Here is a 22,751-nt window from a genome sequence, read left to right as displayed (position 1 = left end):
TAGTCAATCGAACAAGGTCAGTAGGCATCATAGAATTGGTTGCAGTGTTTTTGTTATTGGTAAATGAGGTGCAGATAGTAATGCGGTTGTTCCCGCGGCGGCGGGACAAGCGTGTTACTTTTTACGTTGGCGTGGCAGCCAGTGTTGCTTCTCAAGTAATGTGGAGCATAACCCAGTTTCATCAGTTTCCTGTTGGGGACGAGTCCGGAGCCATCATGCCAGCATTTGTATACTTGGTGAGAATTGCCATGGCGTTATGCTATGCTGTTATTCTCACCGTTTACATAATGAGGCACGTAATTTTAATCATTGGGCAGAGACAGATGTGGGTGCTTAGTGCTCTTACGCTATTGTTTGTATTCAGTCCTTTTGGCTTTTTTGTTGCAGATGTGCTGAATGGGTTTGTTTACGAGTTGTCCGAAGTGTTTTCTGTTGTGAACTATGTTATTGGGGTAGTAATACCGTGGGAGTGGTGTAACAGATTTGAAACGGTTGTGAGAATGAAAGAGAAGGAGGGAGTGCTAGGGAGGAGGTTCTACGAAGAAGAAGTAGATCTGCACCGGCGCGAGCGCTTGCAGGGATATCCGTACAACGGAGATGGACATCCAAATGTAAAGGTGCACCATAAAGATAATATGTTTACGACATTGACGGACAGATTTATTGCAGCAGCGTTTTCCATACCAAGGTCAGAGAGCGTTACACCGAGTGTCGCACCAGCAGAGGTGAAGCAGAGAAATGTTTATGTGTATGCAGCAAAGGAAGTAGTTTTGTAAAAAAAAAATAGAAACCGTGCTTATGCCAGTATATACCTACAAAAGCAGAAAACTCTAGTGTATTATCGAGCACCGCGTCAACTACTCTTCACTGTGAACCACTAAGTCAAGAAAAATGAAGACACAGTTGTACCTCTTGTACTCAAAGGCCTTGTTTTTTCAATTCTATGTAGTCTGCTTCCGCCAAGACATGCCCATGTTCATCCTCTACTTCTATATAGTGCAGTTTATTCATTGAAGTGATAGATGCATTGAGCTGCTGTACGTCAGCTATGGCTGTGATACCGTTAAACTTGCGTGTGTCTGAGACACCGAGAGCATGCAAACCTTGCAAGTGGCGAGCACCAGCAAAGTGGGCAGAAAATGCCTTTGATCCAGTATACGTGGTGTTGCCACATATCTCGCACTGGTATGACTTGTGAAGTCCCTGTAGCTTGTATAGCCAGCGGGGCATACTTGGATCTAACTCTGGTTCTGACTCTGACTCTGACTTGCTAGAGTCATCCGAGTTATACTCGGCCAGGGTGAGTGCACAATCAATCTCCCGAGTTTCCCTCTGACAAGTTAGTTCTTGCGAGAGAGATTCCAGAAGGGTGCGTACTACGTCCCAATTAGCAACAGGCTTTGCCTGCTGAGAATTGCCACGTTTGTGCTTTTTTCCTCCAAGATGAGCTTTGAACACATTTTCATTGGTGAAGGAGCGGCCGCAACAATATCGAATAGGTAGTTTCTCCAAAGGTTTCAAAAGGGCATAAATGGAAAGGAGGTGAGTAGTCAAACTCTGAGTATATGCGTGATCGCGCAATTTTTCCACCATGGCGTTGTCAGTGATTGCCATTTTGCCTAGAAAGTCTCTGTAAGCTATGTTGTCACCTGTGATTTGGATGTACCATTGGTGGAAGGGACGTAAATCTATTTCCACAGGTTTAATGTGGTCTGCCTCCTGGCAAAGCACATTTTTTCTCGGCTGCTTTCCCAAAGCACCACGAAACATCATATAAGGGCGTCTCTGGTCAGGCGCTATGTCAGACAGCTGGGGAATCTTCGTGATAGCTTCATCGAAGGCGGAAAAGTCCATAGGCTGTGGAGTCAAGTGTACCTTTGTGCACTTGTTTAGGATGTTGTTGTACCTGTCAGCTAGAAAACGAAGCTCCCTCTTCTGTAGTAAAGAGAGGCTCCTTGATGAGGTGGGGTTCCCCCACCGTGGCCCCGATGCTAAGGCTTTTGGAAGAAGACGCGGATACCTGAGTAGCCTTTTAGTTATTGCATCTTCTATAGTATTTGCCTCCTGTAATAACGCTCTTTTTGACTCCATCGTGGGGGAAATTAAAAAAAAAGGGAATATTTATTTTTGAATATTTGTTTTTCGAGAAAGAGTGAACACATCAAGATCCTCTGCACAAGTAAACACCTACATCAAGATCCTCTGCACAAGTAAACACCTACAATAGTAAATTTACATTGAGTATCTGTACAATTTAAAGTAGATGTTCTAAAGAGAATACAACTCATTCTTTTGAATCAACTTTAATTTATATGTTCAGCGATGCTTTACAGAGTAAATCATCAGAGAGTGGTGTTTCGTAGAAGGTATTGCCTATGCAGCACACTTCTTACATACCTTGAGTTCAGAAATCCTTCTCTAATGTACCATCACTAGATTCTTATGAACCCATTTGTTTTATTGTCCATTTGAACCCCCTATTCTATTCAAAATGTCCTGGGCTCATCTCTCCTGTAACCCTTTTGGGGCTTTGAGCATCGCTTATGTAAAAACACGTGATTTAATCGACTGAATTTATTGACAGGTTCCATTGACGCGGTATCACAAAACCAAACGAAAAAAAAGAAAAACAATAACAGTGAAATTTTCAAAATTTTCAAATTTCACAAACGTTTTGAAATTTGAGAATGTTTAACTTTGTTTGAAATGTTGCTAGTAAAAGTCATCGCTAAGGATTTGAAAGGAAGTAACAGAGCAAAAAGGAACTGGGACGAGAAGATAATTTATTGAGGGCAGACGAAACGCAGTGGAACACATCAAGACGAACTGAAAAAAATAACTGGATCAGGCAGGGTTATTTGAATAACTGGATCAGGCAGGGCTATTTGAATTATTTAACCATCTTGATCCAAGTCTTTACAAGCTTTTGGGTTGTTTTCTTTTTCTCTAGTTTTTACATAGCTTTTTCTTTTTGTTCAATTATGGTTGCTACCAGTAGTCAGTCTACATCAACAGTTGTTTCCACATTAGTGGCAAACATAGTGCTATTTTCGATATTTGTCTCGGGTTTCCTACTTTTACGTTTAAAGTTTAAACGTATTTACAGTCCCAAATCATCAGCGTTTAATCTTGTTCCCGAGGACCAAAAACCAGAACCATTACCACGAGATCCAATCCGATGGATCTTTGTTCTATTGAATAAACCGGATTCATTCATATTGCAGCAATCTGGTTTGGATGGATACTTTTTCTTGAGGTATATCAGAACTTTTGCTCTTTTGTTTTTGTTTGGAATACTTAGTTGGATCATTTTGTTACCTGTGAATGCTACAAATGGGAACGGAAACAAGGGGTTTGACCAGCTCTCTATTGCCAACGTTAAGAATCAACGCAGATACTATGCTCATGTGTTTATCGGCTGGATATGGTATGGAATGGTGATGTTTGTTATTCATCGAGAATTGTTTTTTTTCAATTCTTTGAAAAATGCTGTTTTGTCATCACCGAAATATGCCATGAAATTATCTTCGAGAACCGTTTTATTCCAAAGTGTTCCCGATGTGTTATTGGACGAGAAGCAAATTTTCAAGATTTTCAACGGAGTTAAACGCATTTATGTTGCTAGAACTTCGAGAGAGTTGGAGGAAAAAGTGAACCAAAGAGCAAAGTTAGTTAATAAACTAGAAGTTGCCGAGAACAAGTTGTTGAAAATGGCAGTTAAAGCTCAAATGAAGGCAGAAAAGAAAAGAATTACTTTAGAGCCACCTGATGAACTAAGCACTTATGTGCCACAAAAGAAACGTCCTAGGTGTAAAACAGATGGGTTCTTTTCTCGTAAAGAAGACACGGTAAAATTTTGTCAAGAACAAATCCCCATCTTGGATAAACAAGTCAAACAAGCTCAAAAGAAATTTAGACACTATGTACCATTAAACTCGATTTTTGTTGAGTTTGAGAATCAATATTATGCGCAATTAGCCTACCAGTCCACGGTGAGCCATAATCCAATGAGAATGTCTCCTGCATATGTCGGGTTTGAGCCCGCTGATATTCAATGGATGAATTTGCGTATATTCTGGTGGGAAAGGATTATTAGGCAGGCATTGGCGTTTCTGGCGATTGTAGCCTTGGTTATATTCTGGGCTATCCCCGTCGCTTTTGTTGGTGTTATTTCCAATTTCACTTATTTGACCAATAAACTACACTGGCTTAGATGGATTGAACGATTACCTAAAGAGCTTTTTGGTATAGTAACTGGTATTTTACCAACAGCTTTATTATCAATATTGATGATTTTGCTACCCATGTTCATTCGTGGATTTGCCAAAATCGCCGGTTGTGTATCAGCACAGTCAATTGAGCTTTATACTCAACATGCGTATTTTGGATTTTTGATGGTAAACGGTTTCTTAGTGACTGCGTTGGCATCATCGGCCACTGCAACTGTGACAAAGGTAGTTGAAAACCCTAGTTCAGCAATGAGTATCCTAGCAGATAAACTTCCCTTATCTTCCAATTTTTACATTTCCTATTTGATTTTGCAAGGAATGACCATTGCTAGTGGATCCCTTTTCCAGATTGTAGGATTGTTTTTGTATTACATTTTAAGCTATATATTGGATAAAACAGTGAGACAAAAGTGGACGAGATATAGTAGCTTGGGCACACTTGCCTGGGGGACCGTTTTCCCACTTTTCACCCAATTGGCATGTATTACATTGATCTATTCAGTGATATCGCCATTAATTATCATATTTGGTTGCCTTGGATTCTTTTTGGTTTACGTTGCATACATGTATAATATCACCTATTGTCTTGCACAGGGACCCGACTCAAGAGGTCAACATTATCCAAGAGCATTATTTCATACCTTTGCTGGTATCTACTTGGGTCAGTTATGCATGCTTGGTATATTTGCAGTGGGCAAAGGATGGGGTCCTATTATTCTTCAAGTTATTGCTGTTGTAGCTACCATTTTCATAAATATAAACCTTTATCAAGGATTTGGCCATTTGCTCACGGTTATTCCAATGGACTGTATGAGATCATCAGATGGAGTTTCAAATACTGCGTCCTATCAAGGAAAATCGGAATATGAGGAAAAGGTGTTAGAGAAGTTGCGAAAGCATAAGAAATACGACGAAAAGATGGAACTAGAACGTGAAGGTGAAGGTGAAGGTGAAGGTGCACAAAAACAGGAGAGAGGAATAACCAAGAAAAATGAACAGAATGGGTTCAAGACAAGTGCAGATGATTCGCAAATTTCAGTTGTACCGCTCCTTGCTGATCGTGATTGGAAAACAACAAAATCGCAAAATGCTATAGTGAGATTTCTTAGACCAGATGTGTTTTTAAGCTATTCTCATTCAAAAAGATTACTACCCGAGACATTTAATATCGAACCAGAACAAGAGGATGACAAACATGCCTACAATGCACCTGCTATTTCAGCAAAGTGTCCAGGAGTATGGATCCCGAGGGATCCAATGAATTTGGCGGAAACTGAAATCAAGAACCTATCCTCAATTGTCGATATCAGTTTTGAAAATGCCTCGTTCAATGAAAAGGGTAAAATTATCTTTCTCGGAAAACCACCAAATTAAAAACATCAAAACATCAAAACATCAAAACATCAAAACATCAAAACATCAAAACATCAAAACCACCAAAACCACCAAAACCACCAAAACACTACAACACTAAAAAAATAACAAAACATAAACACATTTGTAGAAACATAGATATATAAATAGAGATAAATACGATTGATTAGTAGACCAAGTTTGTAAAAAAAAAATTGCAGATAGCGACCAATTGCTATCCATAGTCCTACACTGGAAGTGACGTACATTTCAGTGGTGTACCACTTGGTTGTGGTGGTAGTGGTGTGTACCTCGGTGACATAACAATTGGTGTTGCAACTCTCACGATATCCAACTTATTTTTTTTTTTTCACATGTATTAATCAATGTGAAAAAACGCTACTATTGTCAAATATCATATCGATAAATTAAGTTATCGAAATATTGTAAATGTCGGTTTTCTTCAAAAGAGTCATGTCGAAAAGCACCAACCTATCAACGCAGGCGGCAGCAGCTGGGAAGGCGGTAGGTACGACGGCAATGGGGGTGGCACCTACGAGACTTGTACTTATCAATCAACATCTTCAATTCTCTAGAACATCTTCAAACCAAGTAACTATCAAAACTGGTAAATCGGCACCATTAGTTATCCCGACAAATCAAGGGACAAAGTATACTTCTAATTATGCCAATTATGCCACTACCAACGACGGTAAGATTATATCGTACTTTCATGATATTCGACTAGACCTCGATCCCCAGGAAATGGAAGCGAATTTTATTTGTGAGATACCTCGTTGGTCAAATGCTAAATTTGAAATTGCTAGAAACTCACCAGGGAACCCCATAGTTCAGGACATAAAAAAGGACAAAGTTCGGTTTGTGAAAAACTTGTTTCCATACCATGGTTATATTCACAATTATGGTGCATTTCCTCAAACTTGGGAGGACCCAACCGAGGCACACCATGGACTATATGGTGATAATGATCCTCTTGACGTATGTGAGATTGGTTCAAACATATTGAACACAGGTGATGTCAAACGTGTAAAGATTCTTGGATCCATAGCTTTGATCGATGATGGGGAGTTAGACTGGAAAATAATCGTTATTGATACTGCAGATGAATTGGCTAATCACATATCAGATATTGACGACTTGTACAACAAATGTCCCGGACTATTAGAGGCTACAAAACAATGGTTCAAAGATTACAAATTGGCCGATGAAAAGCCAGAAAATAAATTCGCATTTGATGGGAAATACCTAGGTGCAAAGGATACAATAAAAGTTGTACAAGAGTGTCATGAGAGCTGGAAGAAATTGATTAACGGGGAAAGAAGTAAAAGTAAAAATGGAGTAGTGAAAAATATGCCAGCAATTATTAATACCACTATTAGTGGAACCCCTGGATTTGTCGAGGAATTTGAAGTAAAACTTGATAATCCCGCTCAACCTGATGCCGTGATACCTTCAGATAATAACAAAAGCTATTATTTCAAATCGCAAAAGTAACAAATAAGAGAAAATAATGGACCAATTATTAATCTGTAACTCACCCTCCCCCCCACACCCCCTCCCTTCCACATACATTAACTAATTATACCAACCATATCTCTAATTGCAGAAACAATATTTTTCACAACTTGGTCATCAACAACTTGATGCTCATTACTCCTAACAATTCTAGATCTCAAATATTTCGGATGTTTCAATAAATTACTCAACCTCTCGCTCAATTCTTCTCTCTTATCTTCAGAGTCAAGAACGGGGAAACTGCCATCTGTACTTGCATCCTCAACACTCACTGAGCTTAAAAGATCATAAATGACCAAAATCTGATTAGTTTCAGCAACACCAGCAGTAGAAATAGCTCCTCCTGACCAATTTTCCATGACATATAAAATCTGCTTGGAAAAAAATGACAAAACAACACGAATCTCGGGAAATATACATGGTCCCAACGCGCGTATACAAGTAATGAGTAGTGGTAAAACTCCATCGACCCATAATTGGTAAGCCTTTGGTTCATGCATAATGGATAAACCACCCGCTCGGAAATCACGAGATACTGGACTTTGTAATAGAACAATGAAAAGTCCCGATTCAATAATATTTTCCGCAATAGATCTTATAGACATCAATTGTCTTAGATACTCTAGACTTAAACGCGCAATCGACAGTTCATCATTTGGTTCAAGAAATATTGAATTTGCATACATGTTTAATAATGTTTTCACAATGCGCGATTCATCAGTTAGTTTAGTCAATTCTCTTTGAAATATCGAGCCATTACTTTTGAGATTAGTGAACACTTTCAAAACGGATAATATCAACAGTAAATCATCAAGTCTTTCACTGAGTTTTTCACTATCAACTTTTTCGTTATTTTTCCCCAGGCGAGAAATACTCACGTCATGTTGTACTTCAATTGATATCATTTTGATTCTCTTTGTCACTATCGATTCAAATAAATCTTTAAATAAACTTAAAAACTCGGTAATAATACTCGAATCATCTTCAATAAACTTCAATGCACAAAAGATAGTTCGGAGTAATTGTCTATATGTTCCTCTGGTCTCATTTGAGCCACCACTTGCATTTGAGTTTGCATAGTTGTTCGAGCTCCTGGCAGATAATAATGTGCTTGCACTTTTAATAATATCAAGTAATGGTTTTCCTTGGCCTTGTAGCTTATTCTCCCTTTTATAAAACGAGTAAATTAAATAAAAGCCAAGTTCGATTCTTGCAGAGTAGACCGATTGAAACTGTTCCAGTGGTATGTTCTCAATAATATTAGTTTGGAATAAGAAATTGATGAAACCCAACAACTTTACATTTAATACCCCTTCATATCGACGACAGAAACTTGTGAGCAATATACCAAATGATTTGGCACTTTCTAATTGCGAAGTGATAAACTGAATATTTATACTAGAGGCAATAATCTGTTCTCTTATTTGTACCCAGTTTTCTCCACTACTCTTGAACAAAGTATCCATCAATGCCAAATTATAAATGACATTAACACCGACTCTATTCCTCTTACCCAACGCGGTTGTAAATTGTGATAACTTGAAGTTAGGATAAGCATTTTTGAATGCTTCTTCGAGATTCAAATGTAACGACGATTGATAATGAGTAATTTCAAATTTCTTCTTTGCAATATCAATAAAATTATCTGAGTTAACAAACTCCAAAATCTGTTTCTGGCATTTTTCGTTCTTTGTGGTAAACAAATAGAGTGCCAAAATATCGGCAATTTTAGCAACCAACTTCAACTCATAACACCTACTAATGAACATTTCAGGCGATGTGGGAATATCTGTGATTTGTAATTTAACTCTACCAATTAATAACTTAATGAACTCCTCATCGTATTTGTATTCCTTCACAGTAGACCACGAGTTACATGCTAACGCAAGAGCATCAACCAAATGGACGCTAACCGAATTGGGGTAATATTTCATCTCTCTCACATTTTTCTTTAAAAGTTCAACTATCGAGACCCCGCTACTAGACACAATAGTGTCTCTACCGGTGTTGTTTTCGTTTTTGTTGTTGTTTCCACTTTGCATCTCAGTAGCACCTCTTATCCATTCTCCACCTCCGGAATTAAACAAAATAATAAGCCCCTGTTGGTTACTTCTCATAACAGCACATACAAAATCGTGAATGGAAATTTTAATTTTATAATCGTCAAATGAATTATCCAACCCTGCAGCAACTGAACATTTTAAAACTTGAGCATTATAAGTTCCCAAATGAGACAAGAATGAAGGCATACCTCTATCATTGTTGTTGTTGTTGCTGTTGTTGCCGTTGTTGCTGTTATCGTCCCATTTCCCACTTATCAAGCAAGAAAGAAGATCTAAAACTATCTTTCTATAAGATTCAACTTCAGCAAATATCTTCACGAGATTAACAGCCTTTTGTAAAAGTTCCCTTTCCAAAGCCAGCGGCTTAAAGTTTAACAAGCTTCTTAAGCTCAATACCAATTGCGTAAACGAGAACGAACAACGAATCCAACTATCATACCAGAATCCAGAGGTGTCTGTTAGTTCATAAAGATCCAAATTTTCTGAAACATTCACTACTGTGTTCAAAAGTGGCAACGATGTTCTTGCGGAATTGATGTCCGTGGCTAAAAAAGAATCCAAGATAACAACTGATGCAGGGTGCAATATCCTGTGAAAGCCTTTTCCCATTGATAAACCATTTTCAATACCATAAGTTGTTGTGAGAATCGTTGAAAACAAATCTAAAAGCAATACTCCCAACTCCAACTGCTGATGAAAACAGTTGAATCTACAATGTGTGAAATTTTCAAACAAAAACATCAAAGTGTGCACAAGCTTAGTCATGGTATTACTCTTGGATTGTTCTGAAAATGTTTCATCTAATGAAATGCAATCAGCTACTAGAACCAGCGCAAACTTGACAAGTGACAAAGAAAATTCGTAATCACCGTTAATCATTTCTACGGCACCAAAAATTTTCAAAGCCATTTGTTCCTTCCCATCTCTGGAAAATAATGATGATTTGGACAAGTATGACCAAATCTGATTGGATACAAATGGAACCAAATTGGTTAATAATTTTATTATTGGGGGTAACACTTTTACATTTCTTTGATGCAAAGACATTTCAAGGAATCTCAAAATCACTTCAATTATATCTGAGTTGTCAGTGTATGCCGACATTGCCTCCAAAACCAATTTGATTTCATTATCTTCGTTATCTATGGCAACGTTGCTCGTCAAATTCAAAATGTCAACCAAAATTTCTTCTTGAAGCAGATCAATGCTATTAAGTTTGAGTATGTTTTGCAAAATTCGACCCAAGAACGCCCATCCATTATACTGATACAAAAATGTGACCAAAACTTCATCAGACTTTGCAGCTGGTAAAAGTTTGGCTTTTGTACCGGGTGCCAATGCCATCGTTAGTTTTCTGTTTGATTCAAATGGTGGGTTCAAAGTAACTTCGCTTTTTATCTTTACCAAGTCTAGGTTTTGATCATCAATTTGGTACAATTTATCAAACTCATCTTTTTTAAACACTTGGATATATGATTTCAAATAGTTGAATTCATGCAAGGCAACATTTCCATTTATAGATGTCAACTTGATATACGGTGTCAAAAGAAGCGGGAACTTTGTCTTGGCAATGATTATAGCATCTGCTACAGCTTCGTTTGAAAAAAACTGTTCAACAACATTATTGGGACAATTGCGAATCACTTCAACGATGCAGGTTGTAACATCTGGTGTGAGTTCTAATAGCGATATTGACGATGTGATGATTGTTGCAAGCAGGGCTGAATATCTATTATCGTAATGTAGTGTTTCATTAATTTTTTGCAAAAAGCCAAATACATTCAAATTCAAGCATTTTTTATTTATCTGGTTAACTTCATTGTCAATTACCAGCACCGTGAGTCTCGGATTGAACGCCTTGGATACCAGCGAGTCTGGAAATTCTTGAAGAAAACATAGCTTTCTTAAAAGTATGATACTCCATGAAAATAAAAGAACGGGATTATAGTTGTAATCGCTGGTGATGATACTGTTTATCAAACAAAACGTGTCCAAATCACCCATATATGATGATGATTTATTCTCTTGCGCGTTAAGGGAGTCAAAAGTGTTTTCGAGGTCGAGAAATTCTATACTAATGACTGTGTACAATGCTTGGAGTACTTCAAATGATTCATGATACTTCAATTTTGAGCCCAAAGCTACGGCGAAATCCGTTTCCCTCATAATATCGAACCAATCCTTCACCGCTTCTTTTGTCACTAAAGGGTTCTGTAAAGCTATTTCAAATAATAGTTTGCACGACTCGATACAGAATAGCACAGTTTCATTATGTATTGTTTCGTCAATTGAGTTTGACAAATTCGACTTGTATGTTCCCCCCATCAATTTTTTCACCGATATGTCTCGTACAGATTTTATTAACGAGTTAAAGTAAGATTTTGATAAGAAAATCTCCTTACCCAAATTTCGAATGACCGAAGATGCATACTGATTAGTCTTGTTGGAAAGCAGTTCACTCGCGATTCTTAAAATAATTCTTCTTTCTCTTAGGATGTTCCAAATATACAAACGTATTCGATCATTGTGCGATTGATGTTCTTTGTCGTCGCTTATTTTGCTCTTGAATTTCAATGGGTGCAACGGCTTTGCGGGGATTTTTTTGCTCGTTTGACTAATAACCCGCACAACCTCTTTGACGTCCAATTCAAGGTATTTAGCCAATAACTCGGCATCCTCAATATTTTGCTTGGTAATGTCGGTATAAAGTATTCCTCTCAAAGTAATCTCTCTACTATCAGCATTTAGCTTTGTTTTTGACTGGGGTCTTGCGGCAAATGGAGTTGGATCTAACAACAAGTCCTTTGCAAGTAACAAAAATTCATTCAAAGCTTCCAAAATATAGGGGTCCTGGCAATCTTTTATCAAAGCAAGGGCATTCTCAAAAGTCCAAAATTGCGTAGGTTGGATCGGTTTTAGGGGGAGTTTCTGCTTACTCAACTCAGGATCCACCACAAGAGACAGCATCTCAAATTATAACAGACAATAGGAGTACCAGCAACAACAGTACTAAAAAACAGTACCAACAACTAACCAACGTGGTATCAATTCTCTATCAAAAACAGCAACAACAGCACCACAACAGCACCACTAACTAGCCAACGTGGTATCAATTCACCTAATCAAAATGAATGAATCCAATAGTCAACCTCATCCTTGTCAACTTTTTCATCCTTGCCCGAATTTTTTTTTTCGTGTCGTTTTTTCAGTGTCGTGTCGCAAAATAATTTTTCACTTTTACCAAAGCTTGAGATGATGGGAGGAGGAGGAAGGAAGGGGAGAGGAAGAGGAAGAAGACCTATTTACAAGGGCATTGTTTTTAGAACTAGTTGAAGGATGACGGGTGGGTCTTCATTTATTGTTAGTGCTCCTGGGAAGGTTATTATATTTGGAGAGCATTCTGCCGTGTATGGGAAGCCCGCAATTGCAGCCGCGCTTAGTTTGAGATGCTACTTGTCGGTATCACCTTCAAAGGATGATATAAATACAATTAGGTTACTATTTCCCGATATACAACTAGACCATTCTTGGGATCGAAGAAGCTTACCGTGGGATGTTATCAAAAAGCATGTTCAGTTAGACTCTCGGGGCAAACCGCAGCCCCCCTCTGAGCTTGTTCCTGAACTTGTGGACTGTTTATCGCCATTGTTGAAAGGTTTCACAAATAAGGTCCAGCATATTGCTTGTTTTTGTTTCCTTTACTTATACTCATGCTTATGTAATGATAAAGTTAGTGGGATGACGTTTGTTGTTAGGTCAACCTTGCCAATTGGTGCAGGTTTGGGTTCTTCCGCGTCGACTTCAGTGTGTCTTTCGGCGGCATTGGCCAAATTGAGCAATTGCATCCAAGACCCCCAATTCTTACAAAAAGAGTTGGTGCTGGAGGCAGATATTGCAGAATTGGAATTTATTGACCAATGGTCGCTCATTGGGGAAAAGTGCTTCCATGGAAACCCTTCGGGAATCGATAATGCCGTTGCTACTCACGGAGGCGCGGTGATGTTTCAAAGAACATTTGCATCCAATCCTGAAAACTCTTTGTCATCTAGAACCAATATCAGAAACTTCCCAGCAATTAAGTTGTTATTGACAAACACAAAAGTCCCCAAGAGTACCGCAGAACTAGTCAGCGGAGTCGCTTACATGAATAGTGAATTTCCAGAAATAACCGGCTCAATTTTAGATTCTATGGATCATTTGGCACAAAGAGCTTATGAGACTATGATACACAAGGATTTTGGCAAGAATGAAGCCGCGATATTGCGTAAGCTAGTCAATATAAACCATGGTCTACTTGTGGCGTTGGGTGTGTCACATCCAGCATTGGAGACTGTTAAAATTGTTAGTGATAGGCATAAGCTCGGTGCAACTAAATTGACAGGTGCCGGCGGTGGTGGGTGTGCCATTACTTTAGTCAGTGAAGACGCAGACGAAGCAGATATACATAACGCTATGAATGAGTTATCAGAAGCAGGGTTTGAGAGTTTTGAAACCGCTTTAGGTGGCAAGGGGGTTGGAATGTTATTTATGGATGATGTTACGAATAACAAAGATACTCTTGCAGCAAAACTATTCAGCAACTACGAAAGTCCCTTTGATATAGAAGATGCCGCGATTATTGAAAACATCCCACAATGGAGGTTTTGGTGAGAATGATTGCAAAAAAAAAAAAGAAGGATGCAAACCTTTACATACCTTTACATACCTCTATTAAACTCCAATTCCGTGATTTTACCGCCTTCTTTATCTTTCAAATCGTGGAATTTACTCTCCAATTTTCCAACAGATATGGTTTCTCTCTGAGGAAATACACCCAATGCGAAGGGCAAGACAACCAAAGATGTTACAAAGATTAATCCAATATTTGTCAACGTTTCTACCATTTTCGATTTCCCCTTTAAAAACCTGCTTCTTTGTAGTCTCACCAATATCAAAGGAGGAATTACCATGATTGGTGTTGCATTTATGACTCGACTAGCCGCGGTTTCACCAACCGCATACCAAGCAGCTGTTTTCGAAGTACCTACCTCCTTACCATTCTTGTCAAACACGGAAATACCCTTTTTCAATTCTTCACTTCTCATCAAAAACACATTCGCTACACCTGCAGAAACAACTGCTGCGAAAGGTACTAACCTCCCCAAAATCACTCGAGTATTCGGCTTCAAGTTTTTTAAACGAGGCACTAACGAATTCAATCCCAACGCAACTGAACAAGACGCCGTCACTGCCATTGTATAATTGATGACAACCTGCTTCGTGGATAATGGATGCGACTTGTTCGAATTCGCTGTGTTTATCGCCACATTCAAACTTTGATTTGCAATCTGCCAAAATAATGTGCCAAAAGTACCTAAATTTGGAGTAAGCATACCCGCCGTAACTACAAGATTCGACAAGACGCATGAAGACATTCTGAATGGTAATATAACAGTTTCCCCTGTGTCCGGGTGCAAAGCCGAGTCCAACACTTTTTTGGCATGCCACAACTCTGGCGTAATTGTGGGAGTTACTCCATTCTTATAATCCCACACTATTCTTTTCGCGGTTTCCAAGTCCTTTGTACTATTTAGTAACATCGTTGGGTCCGAGATTTGTGCACAGTGCTTAACACGTCCCCAATACGTACTTAAGTCATATTTCGACTGAGGTAACGGCACAGGCCCACTAATTGAGGAAGCCATGGTGTTGACCTTCTTCTTCTTCTTCTTCTTCTTCTTCGTCTTCTTCGTCTTCTTCAATTTTGAAAAAAAAAAAAAAAAAAAAAAAAACTACCATGCCGAGCCGCACCATAAAGGGCGTTTCTATTACTAAACCTTACTAGTACATTTCCTTCTTCCATATATAAGTATATATAAGTATATATGTATGTATGAGCTACGGGGGCATCTATTACAGCAGCTTTACTCCCATTCAACTGTTGCAGGCGGCTTTGAAGTGATATCGTAGGTGACACGTGCAACGCCATCTACTTCATTAACAATTCTGGAAGCTGTTTTCTTTAAGAACGCAGCGTCGAAAACAAACCAGTCAGCAGTCATGAAATCAACAGTTTCAATTGCCCTCAATGCTATAACTTGATCATAGGTTCTTTGGTCACCCATCACACCAACAGACTTCACTGGTAACAAAGCAGCAAAAGCTTGTGAGATTTGTCTGTACAAGCCTGCTTTTTTGATCTCTTCGATAAAAATGGCGTCGGCCTCACGAGCAATCTTGCACTGTGCCTCGGTCACTTCACCAAGAACTCTAATGGCCAATCCTGGTCCAGGGAAAGGATGTCTCCATACCAAATCTTGAGGAACTCCCAAAAGTTCACCCAAGTGACGCACTTCATCTTTGAATAATTCTCTTAATGGCTCAATCAATTTCAATTTCATATTCTCTAACAATCCACCAACATTGTGATGGGTCTTGATTGTTTGTGATGGACCTTTGAAAGAGATTGACTCAATGACATCGGGATATAATGTCCCTTGTAAAAGATACTCAACTTCAGAGCCATCATGTGGTTTGATCTTTGCAGCTTCATCTTCAAAAACATGGATAAAGGTGTTTCCAATAATTTTCCTCTTCTTTTCTGGATCTGTTACCCCCTTTAATCTGCCAAGGAACAACTCACCAGCATCAACAACTGTCAAATTGATACCTAATCCATCATCCAAGGTCTTTTTGACACTTTCCGTCTCATTCAACCTCATCAACCCATTGTCAACATAGATGGCGTGGAATCTATCACCAATAGCTTCCTTCATGATTTTTGCTCCAACAGTGGAGTCAACACCACCAGAAACTGCACCGATAACTTCAGCTGTAGGACCCACGAGTTTTCTAATTCTGGCTATTTCAGTGTCTATGAAATTCTCCATACTCCAATTTGTCTTTGCTTGGCAAATGTCAACTGCAAAATTTCTCAATAACTGCTTTCCTTGTAGTGTATGAGTAACTTCTGGGTGAAACTGAATACCAAAGATTTTTTCCTTTTCATTGGCAATTGCACAAAAGGGGGAATTGTCTGATGTGGCAACAACTTCAAATCCAGTTGGCAATGCGTGTAACTTATCACCATGAGACATCCACACTTGTGAATGATCAACATCCTTAAACAACGCACACTGTTGATTTTTGACTTCTAAAGTAGCTGGTCCATATTCTCTTTTATCTCCTCTTGCAACACCTTTCCCATTAATCCATGCTAATTCTTGCATACCGTAACATATCCCCAAAATTGGAACCCCCAACTTGAAAATGTCGTGGTCAACATGAGGAGCATCTTCTGCATAAACTGAGTAAGGGCCACCGGATAAAATAATACCTTTCGGTTTCCATGACAATTCCGAGATCTTTTGGGTGCATGGTAACATCTCCGCATAAACTTGGAACTCTCTCAAACGACGAGTTATCAAATGTGAATACTGAGAACCAAAGTCCAACACCAAAATTGTATCAAAGACCTTGGAAACTTCGATTGGAACATCTTCAAGCTTATCAGACATTGTAACAAGTGGGAAGAAGCGGAGGCTAAAAAGAAGAAAAAAAAGTTGGAGGGAAATAAAAAAGCACCGCTATAGAAAAAGGGTGACAAGGAGAAAGAAAGGTACAATGGGAACACTGGGTTAAAAAAGCTGATTTGGAATGCTAAAATCGAGGTTTGTAGGTTAGAGATCTTCCCTTTTTTTTTTTCAACCTCATCGCAGGATGAAAGGAAGAAAAAAAAAATAAAAAAATTAAAAAACTAAAAATATATATGGTAGCGCTCAAATGGCTGCGAAAAGAAGAAAAGAAGCTACCGTATTTCTTGAAAATAGAATAGCAATACCATACCAAATATCTATTTTACAACTTTAGAATTGCAAGTTGATGATTGAGGGTAAAATTGAATAGAGTGCTCATTTGACTATGGCTTTGTTTTTTTTTGGTATGTCATTAGCGCCAATTTGTATTGAAAATTTTGCTTGAGTTTTGAAACTGAAGCACTTTTTAAATTACTAGTCGCCTATCGCCTAAGTTAAACTCGCCTATCGCCTAAGTCAAACTCACCTATCCCCTAAGTCAAACTCACCTATCCCCTAAGTTAAACTCACCTATCCCCTAAGTCAAACTCATCATTTATCCTCCATTTGTTTTCCCAGCAAAAGACAATTTTGTTTTCTCAAAGTGCTTTTCAAAACAGTTCTTGTCATCTTGTTTTTAGTGCGGGTCGTTAGTTTCTTTTTCTGAGAACTTCGGTAATCCGTTCAAAATGAGATCATTACCTCCACCAAGAATCACCAGGGCAAGAAGATGGAAACGTATAAAACGTGCAATAAAGAATTTATTTACTAAAGGGTACATTTCAGACTTTGGTGTTTTTCATAGGAAAACCATGTACTCACGCCATCTTTACACCATTTCCAAAATACATAGACTGCCCATCTTGGCAAGAATGAAGAAAACCACAAGTGATGTAAATGTAAATGTCATCAGGTCTGCCAACTGCGGGTTGATATTCGTTAGATATTTTAGCAAACTCATTACAAAGACTTCGGTTCCTGGATTAAGAGAGGATGTTTTTGGTAAAAGAAGTAAATTCAACTTATCTTTGAAAGTGTAAGTCAAAAAAAAAAAAAAAATAGAAAAAAAAAGACACAAAGTCAACCCTCTATAGTCCTAAGCTATAATGGGTCTGGATATAGTATTTTGTCAGTTAGTCAGTCAGTTTGTTATTCAATCAGTCATGTTACTATTTGAGTCCTTGTATAGTTTTGTAGGTATAATGAATAAATAAATGGATTAGGTGCGCATATGGTAGCATCGCGCGATGAGATCAAGAATTTTGAAAAATTTAAACAGTATTAGTTTTAAGAAGAAGAGGAAGAAGAAGCAGAAGACTGGCCATTCTTTACACCTCATATATATAGCCCAACATGTCTGAAGATAAGAACCAGATTAAGATTAAATTCATAACAAATGAACCGGAGGAGCTAAAAGTTGAGGAAACTCCCCTATACGTGCCAATTTCGTTAAAACGATATGGATTATCCGAGGTAGTGAATCATTTACTTGGAAATGATAAACAGGAAGAGGAGAGAGAGAGAGAGGCCGAGGAGAACAAAAGACATGTTCCGTTTAACTTTCTTATAAACGGAGAGTTGTTGCGCACTTCAATTGATCAATATCTTGTGCGTAATGGATTATCAAGTGAAGCATTTTTAACCATAGAATATACTAGAGCTATACTACCACCCAGTTTCCAAGCATCTTTCCAAGGAGATGACTGGATTTCATCAATAGACTCGATAAATAGAACATCTCCTTGTGTCACATCATCTCAACTAAATATTAGTAGTCCAAAAATTTTGAGTGGTTCGTATGATGGAATAGTACGAACATACAATTTATCTGGAAAAGTGGAGAAACAATATGTTGGTCATTCGGCTCCTGTAAAGTGTGTGAAATGGATATCACCAACAAGGATAGTTTCTGCTGGTAACGATAGACAAGTGAGATTATGGAAGACTACGTATGAGGGAGTAACAGACCAAAATGGAGAAGGTGCAGCTGGATTTGAACAGGAAGAGGACGGAGAAGAAGAAGAAGCTGAAGAAGGAAGAACATTGGCAATTTTGGAAGGTCATAAAGCCCCCGTGGTTGACTTGGCTGTGAACCATGAAACAAAAAGGATATTGAGCGCCGGGTACGATTTAGATATTGGATTCTGGTCAACTAACTACAAGGAAATGACCAAAATTGAAGTTCCTCAGTATGATTCAAATGTCGTTTCAACGTCTTCAAAAAAGAGAAGAAAGTTGGCGTTACAAGATTCAACAATAAGACGCCGCTCTCCTTTGAGTTTCTTAAAGGGTCATACCGAGCCCGTTGAAGGAGTAATTTTTGATGCATTTGATTCAACTGTGGGATATTCTGTATCTCAGGATAATACAATTAAAACATGGGATTTGGTAACCACAAAGTGTGTTGATACAAGAACTACTGGATTTGCACTATTATCCATATTACAATTACCAAGTGTTAATTTGATAGCAACAGGGTCCTCGGCACGCCATATCAATTTGCATGATCCTCGAATGTCCGCTGTGAATAATACAGATGTGATAAACTCGAAATTGGTGGGGCACACAAACTTTGTGGTTGGCTTAGCTGCATCTCCTCACAATGCCAACATATTTGCTTCTAGTTCGCATGATGGGACTGTGAAAGTTTGGGATGTAAGAGCTGATAAATCTTTGTACACAATAACTAGAGAGGATGGGTCAAACGATAGCAAAATATTTGATGTGTGCTGGGATAATGAAATTGGAATCATCAGTGGTGGGGAAGATAAAAAGTTACAGATTAATAAAGGTTCAGATATAAGCAAGTAAGTAAATAAATAAATAAGAGAGTAAGAGCCGTTTAAATTTTAAGGATTAATTGTAAAATCTCTATACGTTTTTATTTTCTTTTCTTGAACTTGTGAATAGATTCAACCCATAATAGCCTTGCCACATACTTTCTTTATCTGTCAAGTATCCAACCAAGCCGGTCTTATTACCCAACTGTAATGGATCATAAACAGAATAAACAGAACTAGCATTGATCCATCCCATTTTTTTGTTAACTTCAGCCAACTCATCAGCATTCAACTCCACTTGTGCAGCAGAACCGTATTTCAATGGTCCCGCATTGATCCAATATCCACGTTCTGGGAAGCTTCCATTTCTACCACTAGGTTTGGTCAATTGTCTGATTTTTTCCAAATAAGCAAACAAGTTTTCAGCAGTGTCAAGGAAAAATACCGAAACAACAACAATATTCTTGTACTTGTCTCTATTTGGTATTTCAAATTCAAGAAAATCCTGATTCATAGTAATTAATGATTCCGGTTTGTTGTTGCTGCCAATTGGTTTATATTTGAAACTTCTAAATTGGGACTTTGTACTGTAAAAATCAGAGTTTATATGAATGTATGGGTGAACTGTGTATAACTCCTCCTCGTTTTGTTGTGACTCGCGGTAATGAAAATCCACAAGCAGGTTCATCAATCCTGAATTCTCAATGGCAAAGACAGCACCATAATCGTCTTTACTAAACTCATAAGTTAGCCTCCCCAATCCACTACCGGGGAAGATCAAAGCGGTTTCCTTCTTCTCAGCGGAAGTGGGGAATAATAATTGCAATTGTGATGCAATGTACTCAAAGATAGGTAGTAGCTCCCATCCAACATTTCCTTGCTGCCAGTCACGAGAATAATGACCTAATGCTTCAATTACACGGAAATTACTACCGCTGGCTGCACTTTTCTTATCAAGTGATGCTAAATCCTTTGACGATATACCATATTTATTAATTGTATAGTCGGCTATATCGTTGACTAGCTTATAGTTTACAGCAATTGCCTTGTCAATAGCATTTAATCTACTCATATACCCAACTTCTGTGGCAAGTTTCTGTTGTTTTGAGCTTAGCAATCTGAATAATTTCTTTCGCCTCTCATTCATAACCAATGAACTTTCCTTGTAATCTTTTAACGATTTAACAGCAGCTAGTACTTCAGTCTTTTGCGTCACATTTAAGCTTTCAAAATTGGAATAGTTCAAGTTGGGTGAGCTGGGAATATTTCTTCTAAATGCTGCTTCTGTTTTCCTATTTTGCAAATACTTGTGTAACGCAAAAGCTAAGGACCTGAACTTTGATGTACGAGATACCATATTGGCCAAAAAAAAAGTTGTTAGTAGTAAAGGAAGCTGTGATCTTTTCCCACAAACCAAAGCTAGTAAAAAGTATACAATTATACAAACAGCAAAACTGAACCGTACAGAAAGGGTCGTTGGGAGTGAAGCCATCTTCTCTTTCAACTTGGTTAATGGGATGAATGGTATAAAAAAAAAGTATTTAATTAAAAAAAAAAACGATTGCAAAATTATAAGATGCTGGAACAAGAAGAAGAAGAAGAAGAAAACGAAGACTTATTTGAGCAGCTAACAAGGATGTTGGGTAGGATATGACTGTGTTTACTGAAACGTTATACCACTTCTAGGCAACACGCTCTCGAGTCTTGGTAAAAACAGGGGTCACGGTGAGGGGGGGGGGGGGGGGGGGGGGGGGGGGGGTCCCATCAAAATCGTGAATGGATCACATTTGGTAGCATCAAGTAAGTTTAAGCCGCACTATTGCCTAAAATGATTATTTTCCTTGTTGTGGACAAATTGGGCATGATGAGATGCGACATTGTTAACTGAGCGACTTGCTTTATATATAGTCAAGGTGGGCCAGGCAATTTGTCAAATCTTGGAAAAGAGAGGTTGGAAGGTTAAGAAAAGAGAGGTTGGAAGGTTAGGAAAAGAGAGGTTGGAAGGTTAGGAAAACTTGAGAGATGTCGGAGTTTGATTACTCGGATGTTAACGCTGTTGATCTCAATACTGAAGAGCCCCAATTATGCCAGATTCTTTATGACAAGGAGTTTAAAGACGTAATGGGAATTTTGTTAGCTTTGATGAAGAAACAAGAGTATTCGCATAGGGCAAAACATATCACGGAATTAGGAATAGAAAAACTAGCATCTCATTATACTATATGGATATACCGATTCAAGATTCTTGGGCAATTGTCCGATACAAATTATTTTGAAGAATTAGACTGGTGTGAGCAAATTGCGCTAGATAATGAAAAGAATTATCAGATTTGGAATTATCGCCAATTGATAATAAATGAAATTGTTTCAAATAAAACTATTGAGGCTGGCCAAGCTCATGAGACTCGAATATTTGATCCTCATAGGGAGTTCCCCATATTGGAAGCAATGTTGGATTCAGATTCAAAGAACCATCATGTTTGGTCCTATCGTAAATGGCTAGTTGAAAAATTCAACCTCTATGATGATGAAAAGGAGAGAAAGTTTATTGATGAGATAATAGATATGGATTTGTTGAATAATAGTGCATGGTGTCATCGATTTTTTTTAAATTTCAGCGATTCAAGAGAAAGAAATCAAGAGTTTGTTAATGGTGAAGTAGAATACGTAAAGGAGAAAATCATTGCTTGTCCTCAGAATGCAAGTACTTGGAACTATCTTTTGGGGATTTACGATAAGTTTCAATTAGATCTAAACACATTGGAACCATTTGCCAGTAAATTTGTTGACCTTGTTGAAAATAAAGTTACAAGTTCATTTGCAATGGAATTATTAGCAAAGATATATTCAAACAAGGGTCAACATTTAAAGTCAATTGAACAGTACCAATTGTTAAAAGAAAAATATGATCCAATAAGAAAGAATTTTTGGGATTATGAAATATCAAAAATAAAACAACTTGAATAAAATGCAAAATTACATTTATCTTTTATGTGTGACAAAGAAAGCGGATTTTCCCTTTTCACCAACGTGCTATTGGCAACCATCCAACATACAGTGCCAATCAAGAGAGAAAAAGGAAAAGAAGAGGTTGTTTTTGCTTTCGGAGTTGTCTTCTTGTTAGAGCCGTTTGCTTTTCGGAACTGCCCTTCTTGTTACCGCTTGGCGGCTTACTCTTTTACTATTATTATTATTATTATTATTATTATTATTATTATTATTGATTTCGAGTATACA

The 22,751-nt window shown here is 38.1% G+C and overlaps 10 protein-coding genes across 10 annotated transcripts; 5 read left to right on the top strand and 5 right to left on the bottom strand. All coding sequences in view use genetic code 12, as the record gives it.

The window, feature by feature from the left end:
- Positions 1–918: 918 nt before the first annotated feature.
- KGF56_004545 (SF3a splicing factor complex subunit) lies at positions 919–2,091 on the bottom strand (the record flags this gene model as incomplete). Its single annotated transcript, XM_049325996.1, has 3 exons — positions 919–1,317; positions 1,378–1,906; positions 2,021–2,091. 3 exons carry the CDS (start codon positions 2,089–2,091, stop codon positions 919–921), a joined length of 999 nt encoding a protein of 332 aa, XP_049178411.1.
- An 890-nt stretch (positions 2,092–2,981) lies between these two features.
- KGF56_004544 (uncharacterized protein) lies at positions 2,982–5,603 on the top strand (the record flags this gene model as incomplete). The annotated part of the gene is made up of 1 exon (XM_049325995.1): positions 2,982–5,603. One exon carries the CDS (start codon positions 2,982–2,984, stop codon positions 5,601–5,603), a length of 2,622 nt encoding a protein of 873 aa, XP_049178410.1.
- Positions 5,604–6,032: 429 nt separating this feature from the next.
- KGF56_004543 (inorganic diphosphatase) lies at positions 6,033–7,097 on the top strand (the record flags this gene model as incomplete). Its single annotated transcript, XM_049325994.1, has 1 exon — positions 6,033–7,097. The coding sequence occupies one exon, from the start codon at positions 6,033–6,035 to the stop codon at positions 7,095–7,097; it is 1,065 nt and encodes a 354-aa protein (XP_049178409.1).
- Positions 7,098–7,174: 77 nt separating this feature from the next.
- NUP188 (Nup188p) lies at positions 7,175–12,148 on the bottom strand (the record flags this gene model as incomplete). Its single annotated transcript, XM_049325992.1, has 1 exon — positions 7,175–12,148. One exon carries the CDS (start codon positions 12,146–12,148, stop codon positions 7,175–7,177), a length of 4,974 nt encoding a protein of 1,657 aa, XP_049178408.1.
- A 369-nt stretch (positions 12,149–12,517) lies between these two features.
- Positions 12,518–13,831, top strand: ERG12 (mevalonate kinase; the record flags this gene model as incomplete). Its single annotated transcript, XM_049325991.1, has 1 exon — positions 12,518–13,831. One exon carries the CDS (start codon positions 12,518–12,520, stop codon positions 13,829–13,831), a length of 1,314 nt encoding a protein of 437 aa, XP_049178407.1.
- A 47-nt stretch (positions 13,832–13,878) lies between these two features.
- On the bottom strand, positions 13,879–14,865 carry KGF56_004540 (uncharacterized protein; the record flags this gene model as incomplete). Its single annotated transcript, XM_049325990.1, has 1 exon — positions 13,879–14,865. One exon carries the CDS (start codon positions 14,863–14,865, stop codon positions 13,879–13,881), a length of 987 nt encoding a protein of 328 aa, XP_049178406.1.
- Positions 14,866–15,084: 219 nt separating this feature from the next.
- GUA1 (GMP synthase (glutamine-hydrolyzing)) lies at positions 15,085–16,677 on the bottom strand (the record flags this gene model as incomplete). Its single annotated transcript, XM_049325989.1, has 1 exon — positions 15,085–16,677. One exon carries the CDS (start codon positions 16,675–16,677, stop codon positions 15,085–15,087), a length of 1,593 nt encoding a protein of 530 aa, XP_049178405.1.
- A 1,410-nt stretch (positions 16,678–18,087) lies between these two features.
- On the top strand, positions 18,088–19,545 carry YTM1 (Ytm1p; the record flags this gene model as incomplete). The annotated part of the gene is made up of 1 exon (XM_049325988.1): positions 18,088–19,545. The coding sequence occupies one exon, from the start codon at positions 18,088–18,090 to the stop codon at positions 19,543–19,545; it is 1,458 nt and encodes a 485-aa protein (XP_049178404.1).
- Positions 19,546–19,605: 60 nt separating this feature from the next.
- Positions 19,606–20,871, bottom strand: KGF56_004537 (uncharacterized protein; the record flags this gene model as incomplete). Its single annotated transcript, XM_049325987.1, has 1 exon — positions 19,606–20,871. The coding sequence occupies one exon, from the start codon at positions 20,869–20,871 to the stop codon at positions 19,606–19,608; it is 1,266 nt and encodes a 421-aa protein (XP_049178403.1).
- A 665-nt stretch (positions 20,872–21,536) lies between these two features.
- On the top strand, positions 21,537–22,481 carry RAM2 (bifunctional protein farnesyltransferase/protein geranylgeranyltransferase; the record flags this gene model as incomplete). The annotated part of the gene is made up of 1 exon (XM_049325986.1): positions 21,537–22,481. The coding sequence occupies one exon, from the start codon at positions 21,537–21,539 to the stop codon at positions 22,479–22,481; it is 945 nt and encodes a 314-aa protein (XP_049178402.1).
- Between the last annotated feature and the right edge of the window lie 270 nt (positions 22,482–22,751).

The sequence above is a fragment of the Candida oxycetoniae genome (assembly GCF_023343755.2).
Source record: "Candida oxycetoniae strain CBS 10844 chromosome Unknown scaffold12, whole genome shotgun sequence".
NCBI classification, from domain to species: Eukaryota; Fungi; Ascomycota; class Pichiomycetes; order Serinales; family Debaryomycetaceae; genus Lodderomyces; species Lodderomyces oxycetoniae.
The sequence above is the reverse complement of the archived record's forward strand: the minus strand, read 5'-3'. Positions and strand labels throughout refer to the sequence as shown.